The sequence below is a fragment of the Amphibalanus amphitrite genome, unplaced genomic scaffold, assembly GCF_019059575.1.
Source record: "Amphibalanus amphitrite isolate SeventyFive unplaced genomic scaffold, NRLGWU_Aamphi_draft 000022F_arrow, whole genome shotgun sequence".
Lineage (NCBI taxonomy): Eukaryota > Metazoa > Arthropoda > Thecostraca > Balanomorpha > Balanidae > Amphibalanus > Amphibalanus amphitrite.
The window spans coordinates 1,097,302-1,117,215 of NW_024881518.1; the positions used below are offsets into that span (position 1 = coordinate 1,097,302).

At 48.8% G+C, this 19,914-nt stretch overlaps 2 protein-coding genes across 5 annotated transcripts in view; both read right to left on the minus strand.

Annotated features, from left to right (window-relative positions):
• The window catches only part of LOC122392006 (MAPK regulated corepressor interacting protein 2-like), a 52,595-nt gene extending 38,074 nt beyond the window's left edge, over positions 1-14,521 (minus strand). The window contains exon 1 of the mRNA XM_043386411.1: positions 14,273-14,521. Coding sequence (XP_043242346.1) covers positions 14,273-14,324 — 52 coding nt within the window. The 5' untranslated portion in view covers positions 14,325-14,521. The remainder of the gene's footprint in view (positions 1-14,272) is intronic.
• A 470-nt stretch (positions 14,522-14,991) lies between these two features.
• LOC122391982 (diacylglycerol lipase-beta-like) overlaps positions 14,992-19,914 on the minus strand; it is a 39,495-nt gene continuing 34,572 nt past the window's right edge. For all 4 annotated transcript variants that reach the window (XM_043386389.1, XM_043386372.1, XM_043386380.1 and 1 more), the window contains exon 16: positions 14,992-17,170. In XM_043386389.1, coding sequence (XP_043242324.1) covers positions 17,023-17,170 — 148 coding nt within the window. In that variant the 3' untranslated portion in view covers positions 14,992-17,022. The remainder of the gene's footprint in view (positions 17,171-19,914) is intronic.

The following is a 19,914-nucleotide window of genomic DNA, read 5'->3' on the forward strand; positions in this document are numbered from 1 at the left end:
TTGCAGTGTACCTACCTATTTATTTATTTATTTATTTATTTCACGTCATGGGCTCACTCCACACTTGTGTGGCTATTCTAGTGCCGGAGTCAAATAATAAAATAGTGGTTGTCGGGATGACACACATACATAACATTCATACATACATACATACATACGCCCTCGTTCCCCCACCAATCTCACAACCACACTATCACATAAGTGTCGTCACTAGGCGCCGCTAACGATCGTTCCTTTGTTGCTGCAGCAAATGCCGACGAAGTTCTCTTTTAAAAGCTCTCATGTCCAGATCACGCATGCTTGGAGGCAGTCGATGAAAAGCCGTTGCTGCAGCGAAAAGGAATCTTACCTATCTTAAATAATACCTATCTTAAATAATGAAAGCATAAAGCAGCAAATGCAGCTACTTTTTTATCGGCTTATCTTTTAGTCTAGCCACCACCCGCAGCGTCTCAAATCACTTTTCTGGATCCACAGTGGACCATTGAGGGCCCTACGAGACCGTTCCAAGAAGACCGTGTTTAGAAGCCCCTTGGAAACCGACCACATAGAGACTCTTCCAGAGACCTACATGACTCCCCAGACTGAATGAGCCCTCCGATCAGGGTCGGTCCCTTGAAAGTTGCTGAAAGGTTTCAGAAGGCAGTATAGGCTCGAAAGTCTTTTGAGGGCTCTCAGAAACCGGCATCGGACCCCAAAAAAGCCTGTATGGAGGCCCTCCAAAGCCGGGATGGAGGCCACAGGAGCCGATGTTTAGCCTAAAGAGCCGGTATGGACGACTGAATAGAGGAAAGGTGTCTCAGTGGGGCCTTCAGGGGCAAGCGTTTGAGCCCCAAAAGTATGTGTGGGGTCTTAGAGGCAGGTAGACCCCTGGGGTATGCACGGGGAGTCCCAGGAGCTCGCGTGTGAGCCCAAATATTCGACTGGCGGCTACTAGAACCAGCATGGGGATTCTTAGAAGCCGCTTAGACCCACATTTCATGGGTCATGAGTCCCAAGAGTCGATGTAGGGGCCATAAAAGCCGGTGTAGGGCCCATGGCCCCATAAGTTCCGACATTGAGACTCTCAGAGGCCGGCGACGGGGCACCAAGAACAGATAAAGTGCCTCAACAAGCCGACATGGGGCCTGAGAATCAGTGTGGAATTCCAGGAGCCTGCATGAGCTCTCGGAGACCTTCGTATTTCGTAAGGTCCACAAAGGTCGTTGGGTCCTCTGAATCTGAACTCTGCGGGGCCCTCAGAGGCCAGCATGTCTCCTGGTCCTGGCACCTGCCTGCGTTGAGTTGAGACCCTCCGAGGCCGTCGTAGGGTTCTTCAGAGGCCAGCGTTGGCCCTTGAAGCCTTCGTTAGGCCCTAGAAGCCGTCAAGAAGGCCCTCAGAGGTCAGCATGGCCCCTGGAGCCTGCCTGCGTCGAGGCCCTCAGAGGCCGTTGTGGGGCCCTCAGACGCCAGCGTGGGCCTTTGGAGCTTGCGTTGGGTCTTAGAGACCATCGTGAGGGCCCAGAGAGGTCGCCGTCAGGGCCCTCAGCCCCTCAGGGACCGTCCTGGGGTCCTCAGAAGTTGTTGTGAGGGCCCTTAGAAGCCTTCGAGAGGATCATCAGAGGTCGTCAGGAAGGTCCTTGGCCATAGTGAGGGTCTTCATGGGCCCTCAGATACCTTTGCAGGGCTCTCAGAGGCCTTGGTAAGACCGCTAGAGGCCATCGCTAGGGCCCTCAATAGACCGTTGCAGGACCCTCAGATGCCAGCACAGCCCCTGCACTCTGCAGCCTGGTTGTGTTGGGGCCCTCAGAGGCCGTCGCTGGGCCGTCTGAAGCCAAATGGGCCCTCAGACTTGAGTTGGGTTTAGGGCCGTCACGAGGGCCTTCAGAGACCGTCGTAGAGGCCCTCAGAGGTCAGCGGGGCCCCTGGAGTCCTGTGGGACCCTCAGTGGTCGTCATGAGGGGCCTTAGTGGTCGTTATAGGGCCCCAGGAGACAGAGGTCGTCGTGAGAGCCCTCAGAGATCATCGTAAGGGCCCTCAGAGGCCGTCATAGGTGCCCTCAGAGGCCAGCGTGGCCCCTGGAGTCTCCTTGGGGCCCTGGAGTCTCTGTGGGACCCTCAGCGGTCGTCATGAGGGCCCATAGTGGCCGTTGTAGGGCCCCAGGGGACAGAGGTCGTCGTGGGAGCCCTCAAGAGATCGTCATAAAAGGGCCCTCTGAGGCCGTCGTGGGGGCCCTCAGATGCCGCATGGAGCACCAAACGCGGCTCGGGACACTTCTAGCCGGTGTGGGGGCCCCAAAGACTAGCACAGGGCGCTGCGCTCCTGACCATAATTGGACATCCCGGATGATTCCACATCAGTGTTCGTTTCCCGATCACTGGTTTTCAGGAGAAAATGTATTGGATGGTGCGACGGGCCCCTTGTAGGGATTTTGGGGGTGCAAAAAGATATGTTTGCACCCCCATGTTTTTCGATGGGGGTGCAGCTGCACCCCCTGCACCCCCTATTCCGCCGCCACTGCTGATAGTGGCTTTTTTGGTGCGCCGTCAAAGGTTTAAACAACCACGCTGGTGATAGCATGTGGAGTACCTCCATGACGTTGTAAAACTGGATTATTATATATGAAAATAATCCTTGTTATGTTGGCTATCGAGTGGAGTGACACTTTTTCCAATGCGTGTTCAAAATCAGCAACGGCATTGCATTCTGTTTGCAGTGTCACCACAGCAGCATTTGCAAAATTACGTTTATGTTTCATTGGACATACAAAAAGTTCTCCATCGACCTCCATTGAGCTTTTTGGCAGAATAAATATCTGTTCAATTCTGCGTAAGGGGAACGTAAAAGCAAACTGCGCACTTGTGCGCAAAATCGTCCGTGAAGCTTCATCTCCCGAGGCGTACCTACCCGTCGCTTCGTTAGCACCAGGTCGGCTCGTCAGTCGTGCAATGGCTTATCCTAATAAATGATGGTAAGAAGCAGGGTTGCGGAGTCGTGGTGGCACCAAATCCAACTCCGACTACGACTCCGACTCCTGACTCGTTGCCATGACTCCGGGCGACTCTGTCTCCGACTCCGGACCCCTGCCAGTACTTCGGAGTCGTGATGGAGCTGTTCCGATTCGGACCGACTACGACTTCCACTGCGGGCTCCTGACCGACCCCGACTCCGACTCCGACTCCGACTTTGACTCAGACTCTGACTTCGACTCCGCACCCCTCGTAAGAAGTAACTGCTCGCCCCTGCACCTGGAGTATGGATATCGTGCAAACGTGTATGGATATCCTGGAGTATGGATATGGATATCCACTGACAGAACAGACATACAGACATGCTGTAAACGCCATTACACTGCCAATACCATGGCAAATCAAATGGCTATCTATGGTTTTTGATCATCGTTCTACATTTTCCAAAATCTTGAACTGAATGTTGGCAATTGCTCGTGACTACTTCACGACCATGATGCATGCATTTCTGAAATTGATCTTTTTTCAACCAACCACGTACTTGTATGATAAAATGAATGTCACCATCGTGTTCTACGCCCAAAAGTACCCATAAAACATGTGTCATGATGGGCTGCGAATAGGTACCAGTTTTAATTTTCGGGGTTATGTGCTTACCTGATTGACCTGACTTTGACCCTGGCCAGTGGCCTATGTTTGACTGACCCCTACATTGATCTGACACTCTTTTAGCACTTATATGAAGGGTTGTGACAGATGTGACACATTGTTTAGGACCAACTGATGACTGAATTTATTTAGGACCAACTGATGACGATATAATCGAAACGCGTTTTGGTCTTGATGTAAATTATTTTGAATAATTGACTTTTGCGATAAGTTGTGACAGAGATTATGACGAGAGGCACCTATTGCGAGGTTCTAAAGTCCATGCTACTGAAGCCCGTTTTCAAGTGTTTGACCTGACCTTGACCCGACCTGTGACCTCGAAATTCAACTTTAAAGTATTCATGTGAATCGTCTCGACGCGTTCTTCTTTCGTTTGCCGCCTCGTGCGTTTCGCTGCGCCTATTTGGGGCGTTGAATTCCCCCCCCCCCCCCCGGCAAACGACGGGTGGGGAAACCTTCAGGAACTCCTGGGTTAATCTGACGCTTTTTTTGTCATTTGATCGTCATTTTATTTCTTACTTTTTGCCCAATCTAAAAAAAAATCATTAATACCTTTTCTCCAAATTTTTGACCCTTTATGACCAATAATAAGACACTGTGCGTCACTACGTTGATATTTCTCGCCCTAAAGCATAGCAACAATATCCATTCAGTGATAGCAGTATTCAAAACATGTTCAAAATGCCTCGCGATATCGATAACATTACGAAAGACATAGGCAACTTATAACATACCTACTTGCAATGATGACGTCACACACGCGTGACGTGACGTGACCTCGTCATTTCTGAGTTACTGCATGATGCACGAAAGACACTGGTATACCTATGCAAAGTTTCATCGCAGTCGGTCTACGCATTAACAAGTTATGGGCAAAACATTTTTTTCGTGTTGACCCCCGGCCATCCGTGAGGCCATTTCCAACCATAGTGCGCTGGTCTGAATCAGCTGAGGGCAGAGTAGGGGGCTAGCAGGCGGCGGGCGGCTGTCTCTTTCTGTCTTGCGCAGAGTGGGGGGGGGGGAGGGGGAGGAGGGTCCACCCACGTGAGGCCCAGAATATCTGACAGCGCGCGCGCCTCGCATAGCTGCGCCGTGTGGTGACGGAGATGGTACGGGGAGCAGCCGGTACCCCTCCGTCGCGTTCGATGATTACCGCTGAGTATTGTAGATATGGCCTCCTCCGTAGATATGGACTCTTTAGTGCCCTGGATATGGCCACGTTCCACGTGCATAAAGTTGCATTATATTCACATTCAGATTCGCGTGCACATTCGCGGACCCCTCAGATTTGGCTCAAAATTGCACAGCCTATAGATTTTGACCTCCTGATTGCGAAAATCATGTTTTTATTTCACGCCGTCAAGTGGTTCTCAAAATATTCACATTTGTATCGCTGCTAACATATTCTGGAACGTAACCCTTATTGGAAAAATCGGACCCCACCAAACTTCTCAAAAACTCCTAAGATGAAGTAAACATAAGCGCTGATCCCAAAAACTAATTTTTACTTAACGCCGTCCCATAGTTTTCTCAGGGTGAGCATCTAAAATTCAAGGTCGTTCAAGGTCAAGTGCCTTTTCTCACCTTTTGGCTCTATTTGACACGTGACAGCTTTATATTTATGATGGACATTCGCACTACCTCCTACAAAAACAATATACCGAAATCCAAGGGGCGTTGCTGTACCAAAATGCAAAAAAAGCGTCAAAACCTCTTTCATTCAGCTAACAGTTAAATACAAGGGATATTCGAATTTGCCACACATAAAGCAAATTTGTCGGACGTGGTCGGACCCCTCCGATATCGTTCAAAATCTCAGGGATGATGCTCCTTGACCTCCTGAACATGAAAATGGTACTCCCTTTGAACGCCGTCAAGAACTTTTCCAGATATACGCATCCATGCACATTCAAATTGCCTAGGCGTTGCATATGCACGTTCGGCGGACCCCTCCGATTTCGTTCAAAATCTCAGGAATGATGCTCCTTGACCTCCTGAACATGAAAATGGTACTCCCTTTGAACGCCGTCAAGAACTTTTCCAGATATACGCATCCATGCACATTCAAATTGCCTAGGTGTTGCATATGCACGTTCGGCGGACCCCTCCGATTTCGTTCAAAATCTCAGGAATGATGCTCCTTGACCTCCTGAACATGAAAATGGTACTCCCTTTGAACGCCGTCAAGAACTTTTCCAGATATACGCATCCATGCACATTCAAATTGCATAGGTGTTGCATATGCACGTTCGGCGGACCCCTCCGATTTCGTTCAAAATCACAGGAATGATGCTCCTTGACCTCCTGAACATGAAAATGGTACTCCCTTTGAACGCCGTCAAGAACTTTTCCAGATATACGCATCCATGCACATTCAAATTGCCTAGGTGTAGTATATGCACGTTCGGCGGACCCCTCCGATTTCGTTCAAAATCTCAGGAATGATGCTCCTTGACCTCCTGAACATGAAAATGGTACTCCCTTTGAACGCCGTCAAGAACTTTTCCAGATATACGCATCCATGCACATTCAAATTGCCTAGGTGTTGCATATGCACGTTCGGCGGACCCCTCCGATTTCGTTCAAAATCTCAGGAATGATGCTCCTTGACCTCCTGAACATGAAAATGGTACTCCCTTTGAACGCCGTCAAGAACTTTTCCAGATATACGTTTCCATGCACATTCAAATTGCCTAGGTGTTGCATATGCACGTTCGGCGGACCCCTCCGATTTCGTTCAAAATCTCAGGAATGATTCTCCTTGACCTCCTGAACATGAAAATGGTACTCCCTTTGAACGCCGTCAAAAACTTTTCCAGATATACGCATCCATGCACATTCAAATTGCCTAGGTGTTGCATATGCACGTTCGGCGGACCCCTCCGATTTCGTTCAAAATCTCAGGAATGATGCTCCTTGACCTTCTGAACATGAAAATGGTACTCCCTTTGAACGCCGTCAAGAACTTTTCCAGATATACGCATCCATGCACATTCAAATTGCCTAGGTGTTGCATATGCACGTTCGGCGGACCCCTCCGATTTCGTTCAAAATCTCAGGAATGATGCTCCTTGACCTCCTGAACATGAAAATGGTACTCCCTTTGAACGCCGTCAAGAACTTTTCCAGATATACGCATCCATGCACATTCAAATTGCCTAGGTGTTGCATATGCACGTTCGGCGGACCCCTCCGATTTCGTTCAAAATCTCAGGAATGATGCTCCTTGACCTCCTGAACATGAAAATGGTACTCTCTTTGAACGCCGTCAAGAACTTTTCCAGATATACGCATCCATGCACATTCAAATTGCCTAGGTGTTGCATATGCACGTTCGGCGGACCCCTCCGATTTCGTTCAAAATCTCAGGAATGATGCTCCTTGACCTCCTGAACATGAAAATGGTACTCCCTTTGAACGCCGTCAAGAACTTTTCCAGATATACGCATCCATGCACATTCAAATTGCCTAGGTGTTGCATATGCACGTTCGGCGGACCCCTCCGATTTCGTTCAAAATCTGAGGAATGATGCTCCTTGACCTCCTGAACATGAAAATGGTACTCCCTTTGAACGCCGTCAAAAACTTTTCCAGATATACGCATCCATGCACATTCAAATTGCCTAGGTGTTGCATATGCACGTTCGGCGGACCCCTCCGATTTCGTTCAAAATCTCAGGAATGATGCTCCTTGACCTTCTGAACATGAAAATGGTACTCCCTTTGAAGGCCGTCAAGAACTTTTCCAGATATACGCATCCATGCACATTCAAATTGCCTAGGTGTTGCATATGCACGTTCGGCGGACCCCTCCGATTTCGTTCAAAATCTCAGGAATGATGCTCCTTGACCTCCTGAACATGAAAATGGTACTCCCTTTGAACGCCGTCAAGAACTTTTCCAGATATACGCATCCATGCACATTCAAATTGCCTAGGTGTTGCATATGCACGTTCGGCGGACCCCTCCGATTTCGTTCAAAATCTCAGGAATGATGCTCCTTGACCTTCTGAACATGAAAATGGTACTCCCTTTGAACGCCGTCAAGAACTTTTCCAGATATACGCATCCATGCACATTCAAATTGCATAGGTGTTGCATATGCACGTTCGGCGGACCCCTCCGATTTCGTTCAAAATCTCAGGAATGATGCTCCTTGACCTCCTGAGCATGAAAATGGTACGCCCTTTGAACGCGGTCAAGAACTGTTCCAGATATACGCATTCATGCACATTCAAATTGCAATTTAAATGTGCTTGGATGCGTATACCTAGAAAAGTTCTTGACGGCGTTCAAAGGGAGTACCATTTTCATGTTCAGGAGGTCAAGGAGCATCATTCCTGAGATTTTGAACGAAATCGGAGGGGTCCGCCGAACGTGCATATGCAACACCTAGGCAATTTGAATGTGCATGGATGCGTATATCTGGAAAAGTTCTTGACGGCGTTCAAAGGGAGTACCATTTTCATGTTCAGGAGGTCAAGGAGCATCATTCCTGAGATTTTGAACGAAATCGGAGGGGTCCGCCGAACGTGCATATGCAACACCTAGGCAATTTGAATGTGCATGGATGCGTATATCTGGAAAAGTTTTTGACGGCGTTCAAAGGGAGAACCATTTTCATGTTCAGGAGGTCAAGGAGCATCATTCCTGAGATTTTGAACGAAATCGGAGGGGTCCGCCGAACGTGCATATGCAACACCTAGGCAATTTGAATGTGCATGGATGCGTATATCTGGAAAAGTTCTTGACGGCGTTCAAAGGGAGTACCATTTTCATGTTCAGGAGGTCAAGGAGCCATCATTCCTGAGATTTTGAACGAAATCGGAGGGGTCCGCCGAACGTGCATATGCAACACCTAGGCAATTTGAATGTGCATGGATGCGTATATCTGGAAAAGTTTTTGACGGCGTTCAAAGGGAGTACCATTTTCATGTTCAGGAGGTCAAGGAGCATCATTCCTGAGATTTTGAACGAAATCGGAGGGGTCCGCCGAACGTGCATATGCAACACCTATGCAATTTGAATGTGCATGGATGCGTATATCTGGAAAAGTTCTTGACGGCGTTCAAAGGGAGTGTCATTCTCATGTTCAGGAGGTCAAGGAGCATCATTCCTGTGATTTTGAACGAAATCGGAGGGGTCCGCCGAACGTGCATATGCAACACCTAGGCAATTTGAATGTGCATGGATGCGTATATCTGGAAAAGTTCTTGACGGCGTTCAAAGGGAGTACCATTTTCATGTTCAGGAGGTCAAGGAGCATCATTCCTGAGATTTTGAACGAAATCGGAGGGGTCCGCCGAACGTGCATATGCAACACCTAGGCAATTTGAATGTGCATGGATGCGTATATCTGGAAAAGTTCTTGACGGCGTTTAAAGGGAGTACCATTTACATGTTCAGGAGGTCAAGGAGCATCATTCCTGATTTTTTGAACGAAATCGGAGGGGTCCGCCGAACGTGCATATACAACACCTATGCAATTTGAATGTGCATGGATGCGTATATCTGGAAAAGTTCTTGACGGCGTTCAAAGGGAGTACCATTTTCATGTTCAGGAGGTCAAGGAGCATCATTCCTGAGATTTTGAACGAAATCGGAGGGGTCCGCCGAACGTGCATATGCAACACCTAGGCAATTTGAATGTGCATGGATGCGTATATCTGGAAAAGTTCTTGACGGCGTTCAAAGGGAGTACTATTTTCATGTTCAGGAGGTCAAGGAGCATCATTCCTGAGATTTTGAACGAAATCGGAGGGGTCCGCCGAACGTGCATATGCAACACATAGGCAATTTGAATGTGCATGGATGCGTATATCTGGAAAAGTTCTTGACGGCGTTCAAAGGGAGTACCATTTTCATGTTCAGGAGGTCAAGGAGCATCATTCCTGAGATTTTGAACGAAATCGGAGGGGTCCGCCGAACGTGCATATGCAGCACCTATGCAATTTGAATGTGCATGGATGCGTATATCTGGAAAAGTTCTTGACGGCGTTCAAAGGGAGTACCATTTTCATGTTCAGAAGGTCAAGGAGCATCATCCCTGAGATTTTGAACGATATCGGAGGGGTCCGACCACGTCCGACAAATTTGCTTTATGTGTGGCAAATTCGAATATCCCTTGTATTTAACTGTTAGCTAAATGAAAGAGGTTTTGACGCTTTTTTTGCATTTTGGTACAGCAACGCCCCTTGGATTTGGGTATATTGTTTTTGTAGGAGGTAGTGCGAATGTCCATCATAAATATAAAGCTGTCACGTGTCAAATAGAGCCAAAAGGTGAGAAAAGGCACTTGACCTTGAACGACCTTGAACTTTAGATGCTCACCCTGAGAAAACTATGGGACGGCGTTAAGTAAAAATTAGTTTTTGGGATCAGCGCTTATGTTTACCTCATCTCAGGAGTTTTTGAGAAGTTTGGTGGGGTCCGATTTTTCCAATAAGGGTTACGTTCCAGAATATGTTAGCAGTAATACAAATGTGAATATTTTGAGAACCACTTGACGGCGTGAAATGAAAACATGATTTTCGCAATCAGGAGCTCAAAATCTATAGGCTGTGCAATTTTGAGCCAAATCTGAGGGGTCCGCGAATGTGCACGCGAATCTGAATGTGAATATAATGCAACTTTATGCACGTCCACGTTCCAAGTCCATGGGAGAGGGGGTGAGCTATTCAGGGGATCGCAAACGGGAAGGCTGTCTGAAGATTATTGCGGCTATGCGAGCTCCTTGCTATATGGCACATATGAGAAGAAACGCGATGGGTGGAGACTTCCACTGGCGTCCAACTGGCGTCTAACTGAGCAGACGTCCAAGTTGGCGTCTAACTTGGCGTCTAACTGTTGGACGGAGACTTCCAAGCTAGACGCGTCTAAAGTTAGCAGTCGCCAGGTGGACGCAACCGCCGTCCAGCTAGACGCGTCTAAGACTTAGACGCGTCTAGATGGACGCGAAATGGAAGTCTCCACCCGATATGTTTTCTAAGGACCATTACTTGCCAGACTTGCACCTGTTAGGTCGGAAATGTGGCACGCCATATCACGTTATATAATATGCAACCGACCACAAAGATGAAACTCATGCGATTCAAAATAAAGATACCTACGTGCAATTGCTGCATTCTTGAACATACAGCGTCCAAAACAATGTCTTTTGCTGAACAGCCTGTCAGCCATTGAATCTATTCCGACTTGGTCGAGCTGTCATGTCAGTGTGCATGTAAACATACCCTAAGCGCCAGGCCGACTCACAAATATTTAAATGGCCATGTTTGCATCATGACTTAATGTATGGTCTCAGTAAAGATCGAAGTGCATGGCCTCATGATCGAGCCTCCTTCCGGTGGTCGAGCCTCGCAGATTGCTGACTCAGCGGATATAGATCAGGGGTGAGGGGGGACAGGGACCAGGCATCGGTAGGATTGTGATTGCAGGATTGCAAAATCCTGATTGCATTCCTTTTTGGTGGATTGCTCCTGGATTTGAAATCCATTCCAAAAAACAGGATTTGATTGCGGATTGGATTGCATCATGCTTCCAATTTTTGCAATCCAATCCGGATTGCAATCCTTTCCTGGGAAAATTAGTCATGTCTGATATTTTTCCGATCTTAATAGGCCTAGAATGATGTGCAGCCGCTAAGTTGTGCAATGTGCATCGACGGAACTAACTCAGGGTGATTTTTTTACAGGGCAAAAAGTTTTTAAGCCTAGAGATACCAAAACATATAACAAACGCCAAAAAAGTATATCCATGTGAAAGGATATTGTTTGTCATTTTGTTTTCAGGACCTTTTAAAGACTTCTTGGGACTCATTCTGTTGTGAAGTTCCGTGAAAATGGCGCACAACAAAATGTTTTCCCCAAAATCGCCAATTACTCCAGGCTTGCGTGCATTAAAACTGTGCTCACTTCGAGCACGTTCTGTAAGCCTAAACGGAGCTCAAACTCAAAGTTTATGTGTGCAAATGAAATGTCAGAATGTGCTTTTTACAAAGATATACATTTGCTGTCAGTTGATCTGTTTTCTGGTACCGCCATTGCTCTTTACTTTTTGCCCTGTATAAAAAATCACCCTGTAGAATACTGCCGGTTGCCATAGACACAAATTATCCCACACTGAAAACAATTTAACCCAAGGCCCGCGAGTAAACCGGTGTTTTGCAGGTACCCCTATCCGCAACCATTTTTAACCACCCTCCCAGGAGTACAGTAAGGTCCCATTGCAGTGCAGTCGTCCCTGCTCTCAGCGGACTTGTTCGCTGACAGCGGTTATATCCGCTCAGAGCAAGTACGACTACACCGCAATGGGACCTAGCACTACTCCTGGGAGGATGGTTAAAAATGGTTGCGGATAGGGGTACCCGTAAAACACCGGTTTACTCGCCAGCCTTGGGTTAAATTGTTTTCAGTGCAGTCTCAAGGCAAAGTTGGCGCTGCGCTGCTTGCATGACAACACGGGGCCGGGCGAGATGGCGGATCCAGAGAGAGAGACAGGGGGGGGGGGCATAGAGAAAAGTGAAGAAGGTGCGTACCTAACTATTTGCCCATATTTCCATACACAGTATGGAACATGTCGAGGTGAGAATAGGTAAGCCCCTGGTTTCAGAAAACAAGACCGCCATTTAATGACGTACACGGAGCGCTTTCAGGTTTACGCTTTAAAAATATAAAACACTGGATGGGTAGAGGTTTAAATGTGGGGGTGTTTGAGGCAAAAAATATTTCCCATAAAATACCTGTGCCTTAGATAGGAATTACTCGCAAGACTAGGTACTGGAAATGGGTGATTTGGGGATGGAGGCACGGCCCTATGCCCCCTCCCTCCCCTCCACTAGTGCACATAATAATACAACAGGATTGCAAAAAAAGGATTGCGGATTTGCTCACAATCCAAGTGAAAAAGGGGGATTGCGGGTAGGAATGCAATCCACTTCGGCACTAGGAATGTGGATTGGGAATGCAATCCTTTCAAAAAGGATTTTACCGATGCCTGACAGGGACATATCAATAAACCAACAATTTTTTGCTGTTCACTATGCTCAACTAGCTATTTCAGACAGGTTATCGCTTCACATATGTTAACCAGTCCGAACCATCGAACAGAAAATCTTTCATTCAGAACTCAACGCTATCACCGTTCCAATGCTTCAAAAATTTTCGATCGATCTCGCAACATATACCTAGATCTTCCTAAAGTATCGATAACAAACTTCTGAGGCTCCATCCCTCTCCTTGATAGTTCGCCCATTGACGTTCCACGTAAAACCTGAGGATATAACGATACAAGTCCCGAGGAACTAGGCGAGCCACAGATAGACTGAGTTTATATGTATATTGACGTGCCAGGCAGGGCTGGCCGGCGTCGGCTGAGATTACGCAATGGGGGGGGGGTGACCCCCTCCCCCTGAGGGGTGGGGGACAGACTGGGCAATGGGCATGACCAGCTGGGCTTCTGGGAAACTTGGTGGGGAAACATCCGTGACGGCCATTTGACAAGAGACCAGATTTTGTGTTCAAAGTTCATCGCCGGTGTTCTGAGGTGATGCCTTGGTAACGACACAGCTAGGCACTCTGAACATCGCGCATAAGTTTATACGATTCGATAAATGGAACAACAATAATGGTCGCTATGGTGACTACGATGCATCTGGTTCCCGACCCAAAATGTCAACCATAATGTTCAACTGTGTAATACGTCATTACACATCATGTTACGCACAAATCTGTTTTGGTTTCGTCTCTGCTTCATATCAAATAATCGTCGGCGTTTAGTCGCAGTTGTCATGGCAACATCTACAGTAGATGCTGAACCAATTACTGGAGCCCCCAAAGCTCAGCCTGAAGACGCTATCGATTACGCAATCTCGGGAGCTGAGTCGCTCCGTGTTGGCAGTCATCCGGCCTGCCGCGTCCACCGGTTTGGTCCGGTTATGACGACCTTCCCCCCTCATCCCCCCCCGGCACCTCATCCCAGTGGCGGCGGAACACCTTCAATCAAGGGGGGGGGGGGGCACTGCCGACTTTTGGTCCCATTCATTCCATGCAACGCCCATTGGGCTAATGTTAAAATGGCAATCAGAAGGGGGCACGGTGCCCGGTGCCCGGTGCCCCCCTCCCCCCCCCCCCCGTTCCGCCGCCTATGCCTTATCCCCTCAACCATTCCAATCCAGCATTCACGGAGCGTCATCAGCCGCTCATCATTCACGGATGACGGAGTAGATAGTGGAGTGCACTTTGACTTGGGTTTGTAGGGCGCCGGAACATTGGCTTTTATCCGTACATCTTTAGAATTGGGGATGAGCCGGAGGTCACGACCTTCACCGGGGGACGGGGAATGAATGAGGGTAGGTTTTGAGAAGGCGACTGGCCACGTAAGGTAGGTCATGTCTGGGCCCTGAGGATCGTTTCATTGAGTTTTCACCCTACGGATGGACCATTCAGTAAGCACTGCAGGCGAATAAGATAAATTAAGCACTATGGGCTGGTTTCAGTAAAAGCAAAACAGCTTATATTTGATGAGCCAATGCATTTCAACTAACATTCGCCCAATACCACCAAACGCCTAGAAGAAAGTTCGAGGAACCCCTTCCCCAAAGTCAGTACGACCACCCCTGGGTATTACATAACATCCTCCCCCACTGCCCGACTCACCTCTCCTGGTCCTCGCCACGATCTTGCTGGGGCCCTTCGACACCGTGTACATCCTCCCCCGCCGAGTGTCTGTCTGTCCACTCAAAGGCAAAGGCCACCCCTCGCGTCCACTTCGCCCGCTGGCCGCACCGCGCCCTCCCCACACAACAGTCGACTCCGTTCTGCGCCGATCCGACCGAGCGAACCGCCTCTTCGCTGCCGGCGGCGAGCGAGCGGCCGGTTCTGGCGCTGGGCCAACAACCAGCTGACTGCGCAGGCCACGTGGTGTGGTTCAGATTGACTATCAGCTGGGGAGAGCGGGGAGGGAGGGAGGATGGGGGATGTTAGAGCGGGAGGGTCGCGGAAGGACGGGGAGGGGTCACGGAATGGGGTGGGAGGGGTTTGATGGGTGGTAAATAACAAGGTCAAAGATGGCATTTGTCATCACGAAGTGCACAGCTGGGGTGGGCGGACAGATGATCCCGGACTCTCATTCAAGTTCGGTCACCATCTATAGGGGCAAATAATCTTTTTAATTTTTATGAACCAGTTTAAACAGCTAAAAAATACTGTAAGATAGACTGTGCTGAAAGATGAAGCGGAAGAAAAATCGTGACTGGCACAAGAAGGCCTTCGCACAAGACAGGATAAGATGCCAGTCACCAGGAGCTGGCAGGATAAACAAACAACCATAAATCACGCTTCATCCCAGTGAGATCGCTACATTCACAACCGACAGCATCGTAGCAAAGTATCTATTTATTGATGGCCTCAATCTTCACCAATGTGCACATATACCACGCTACAGCACAGTGCTTCTGCGATCATGGCTGGGTGCTCGCATGATATCAGTCTGAATAAAAACAACATTTAACTAACTCCCTTCCGTGGACTAGCAGACAAATTCAGCTTTCGTCCTGCTGCGTGACAGGTATTCTCATCTCAACAAATCAGAACAATAGCTCGAAGGATGTATAAAAGATCACAAAGGAAATGCAGAGGTGCGAGTCTACATCGAACATTGGCCCATCATCGACCGAATTCCCCCCCCCCCCCCCCCCATTAAGCAAAACACGCCAGAAGAAAATTGATCAAATTGTAAAGTAGCAACACATGCCCACTTTGGCCAAACTGAGCGAATACGGATCAATCATAGGACCTGTGGAGCATCGCGCATCTTTGCACTTTGATTTTTGTCGAAATAACAATACCTATCACGGCCGCAGGACGAAGACATTATGAAGGGCCAAATAAATTATAAAACAAAAGCGTGCATACCTGAAATTAAAATCTTCGCAGCATATATTCGCGTGGAAATTGTTGACTCCTGTCCGATACTGTCCACAGGTCCGGATAGGGCGATCGGCCAATGGATGCAGGGTTGTGGGCTGGGAAAGGAAGTTGTGTTAGTAAAGGCAACATGGACTGGAAAAGTAAGTCATATCCGGTGCGATAGACAATACATGAGAAGTGCAATGGCCACGCACAATATATACTAGTGCGTGGCTGATAGTTTGAATAAACATAAGCGTTAGCATAATATCACACTGGCAGAAGCAGCACACCTAAATACTTGTAGCGCCATATCATGAGAAGAGCATAAGGCCAAAGGAGACAACAGTGTCTCAAGAATTCAGCGAAAGAAAAGGTTCGAATACAACGGGAGCGGGACACTACGAACATTTAACGGCACCGGCAATTAGAACAAAAGTCCAAAACAAACTCAACGCCCATTTTCAAGTGAGATATCACGAACAAAGTGCACTTGGGCAGACACTGGACAAAGACACTTCAATCATTCTCTTTCAGTGTGTGACGGTGCGGTGAGCCCATGTCAGTGTGGCACCTACATCAGTGTTCAAACGCTTCCACCTCTTTCCCTACTACACTGTGACTTTTAAATTCAGCCGCAGAAGCCTCAGAGGTTAAAAAATAGCATCAGCATTTCAGCAAGCTTAAGTACATAAGACGGGCAGTATGGGCCGTGTGTGTCTAAGGATAACTGTGATATTTGGACAGATCGAAAATGTATGGATGCGGAAAGGGCGTGAACATTCGGAATGGCGAAGGCAGATACGCGTAAGACACACATAATAAAAAGTACCATCGGCACGGCGAAACCGAGCTCACTGTTTGACCAACCAATGACATCGCTGCACGTCGTTCCTTTTCAATGATTTGGCCACAGTTGACAGTGCTAATGACTGGCAAGAACAAAACCTGATTTTTAAGTAAAACCACTGATCAGTGATCAGCATCAGCCTCCAGGCCCTGGCACTGCCACGCCCCTGGTTATAGCTGCTGTGATGTTCTACCGAAACTGAAAGGATGAAACTGGATACGGAACTCAAACTAGGAAAGGTGCTATGATGGATGCTTGGTCACTAAGCCCTGTCCCCTAATTCTTTTCTTCGGGGTTTCTTCATGTTAGTATCTCAGCCCTCTTTATCAAACCCCATCAAGTTAATGCCCATTACATGCGCCCTTCTCCCAGCATAGACTGGTTCTTCCATCCCTGCCTTGTTAAGTCACCGAGCGTCGGTTTCCTTAGATAGATACAAGCACACGACCCTGTCTTGGGGCTTCATAAGCAGCAAAGTCTCTCTAAATCTAAATACGATAAATATGAACTAGCAATATCACATATGGGACGATGGTGTTCACGACTTTCCCCATCGCAAACAGAGACCGCTGGCGCCTGCCGTCACAACCCATGCGCTATGAGCTCTCTGTCGCCGCAGTATCGTACTTCGCCACCCGACCGGTAGATGTCAGCAGGGGTGCTCGGCTGCTAGCCGCCTCAGCGACTCGTTGACCAGGTCGGGCAGGTGGTCCGAGAACATGTTGCCCGTCACTCGGATGTTACAAAAGTACTCCGGAGTGCGCCACTCTGAGTGCGGCGCACCGGCAGCGCCATCTCTGGAGAGAAAACACAAACAGATGTTATTCGACACTTGACAGCTGCAAAGTAGAGGCAGCTCCTGCCTCCTTGTCACACAATATAAATGAGTAGGACAAGGGGAAATACGTTCACACCGTTCCGTGCTTCTATCCTCAGGATACTGAAATCCTTCTCCTCCACGCCGCAACCCCCCTCCGGGCTGGACAGGCAACTTTATCTCATGCGGGCTCACTGGCGGTCGCAGCCGCTAGCAAAAGGGGGGGCCAAAGTCACACTCGCGGGACATAACATTTATCCGTCACCGGGAGGGGGGGGGGGTGATCGGCTAATTTTTTACGTCCACGAGGTGCCGCGCAGTTGGCATTACTTATGCTTCATCCATCTGATTCTTGCGTGAAATTTTTAAGCTCAATTTAAGGCAAAATCACCAGTTCCATTTCCCGTCCCACGGTGCTTCCACCGGTCGGCCCACTGCACCATGACGACGGATCGGTGTAGCATATAGGTATACTGGAAGGTCAGGCACGCGGATTCATGACCTTACCACTATAAAACAATTCGGAAAAGTACAGATACCTCTTGCTTTGAACAAGCATGTGAAACCCAGAGAGCATTTTCAGACTATGACATTTACTCATATAGGTAACATACCTAGTTGTGTGGCGGCGGGAGAGAGTAGGTACACCGACCGACCTCTGGAGACCCCCCACAGGTTCCGAGCTTTCAAAATTGGCATCTGAGGGCCGCGCGCGACTCCTGCGGGGCTTCGCTGCGGCTCTATTGGGGCTCACTCAACCTGCCTAGTCTTACTGCTAAAAAGACTGGCCCTGAGCCCTAAGGACTTCATCAGTCTCTGCCAGCCCCAGGACCCACACCGGCTCATGGGGTCCCGACGTCGAAATATGAGGGAATCTGCGCCGGACCATCAGGACGCAAAGTAATCTCGATCAGGACCAACGTAAGGCTGTGCCGGAGACTGCGTGAGCCCTCTGATCTTCAGAAACCCACCCATATATGTTTTCACGTAGAGGCCAGTTTAGGGCCCTCAGAGACCAGTACAGGGCCTGCAAACTACAAAGGCCAGTAGTTTGAGACAATCGGTGACCGAGTTGGGCTCTCAGAGGCTAATGTGGGTTATTACAGGCCAACATGGGCCCTCAGAGGTTAGCGTGGGGCCCTAAAAGACCGGCATGAGCCGTCGTTGGACCCCAGAGGCCAGCAGAGGGCCCTCAAAGGCCAAGATGGGCCCTCCTCAAATGCCAATGCAGGCCCTTAGAGGCCGGCATCGGGTCTTCAGCAGCCAGTGCGGGGCCCTCATTGGCACCTTAAGGTTCGTCTTGGGACACCAGACAGAAATAAGGCCACCAGAGACCGGTGTGAGACCCTCAGACGCCGGTTGGGACCCCTGAAGCCTGTTAGGGGCCCTCATAGGCCAGATGTGGGGTCTCAGAGGTTGATGTAGGCTCTTAGCGGTCAACGTGGGCACTTGACCGCCCGATAGGCGTTATCACAAGTGTATTCGCGGCCATTGGGGCGACGTAAGAAAAGAAGAAAACAACTAGCCCCAAGAACTTTAAATTATCATTTAGCATGCACCTTTTCCTTGATATGTAGAGAATTTACCATTAATTGTTAGAGAAAATTGCATTTAAAATCTTCCATTCATGCTTTTTTCATCGTTTGCACAGTATGTTCTTTTACTAAGCTAGAAACACTAATTAGAAATAGTTCCCGCATCATCAAGAACAATAGGGAAGGCTTGAAGTGAATACAATAATCTAAACGGTTTTGTAATCCATGTGAAGACACTTCTAAAATTGCCTGTAGAAATATTAAAGGCAAAATTTCAACCTTTTCACAAGACTGATGGCTATAAACCTATTCAACGTGTGACAACTCAGCCGGTATTTCGTCGCCTACAGCCCAGCTTTCCCTAGTGACCGATAGAGGCGCTGCTATCGATGTCCGCCCGTGCCGCCTCACGCACTGAAGTTCCCTCAGAGGTCAGTGTAGGACGCTCAAAGACCGGTGTGGGAGCTATATTAATAGCTGGGCGTGGGTTTTTTTGAGCTTCGTGACGATCGAATAATTGCCAGGGCCCCATACACCTATATGGGGGCCCATTGGTTGTTTGAGGGGGGGGGGCAAATGATATGATGGCCCCCTTTATTGACCTTGGGGGGGGGGGCATGGCCCTGATGCCCCCCTCCCCGCGACCGCCACTGTGTACACATTACAAACATGCCTCTGAGATTACATACTAGCTCATGCAAACTCTATGCAGGCCCCGGAGTTCCCACGCTAATCCTTAAGAAACCAATCCGGCATACGGCGTCACCACCGGGCTTCTGAGGTGCACAGCACCAACCCATGAGGTCTTACTTTAGTGTCTTAGAGCCAATCTCCTTTAGCAGGGCCCACCCACCACTGCCGAAGAGGGTCTCATGCCAGCCATTGCTGGGCCTACGAGAGCCTCAAGTAAACCCACGCTGATATTCCATATAAGATCCGGCCATACTCGTGAGCCGGTGCCAGCGACGCTGACCACCAAATTGACAGAATGCGAAACTGAGCCCTCATGAGTGAAATTTACGTCCTTTGATGGCGCAAGAAAGAAAATGAAACATACAAAAAGCTTTTCTAGGACTTTTGTTCGATCTGAAAGGTGGGGCCAAAAGATAGTATGGCCCCACCTTTCAGCACCAAAGGGGGGGCCATGGCCCCCGTGGCCCCCCCCTGGGACCGCCAGTGTGCGGGCTGC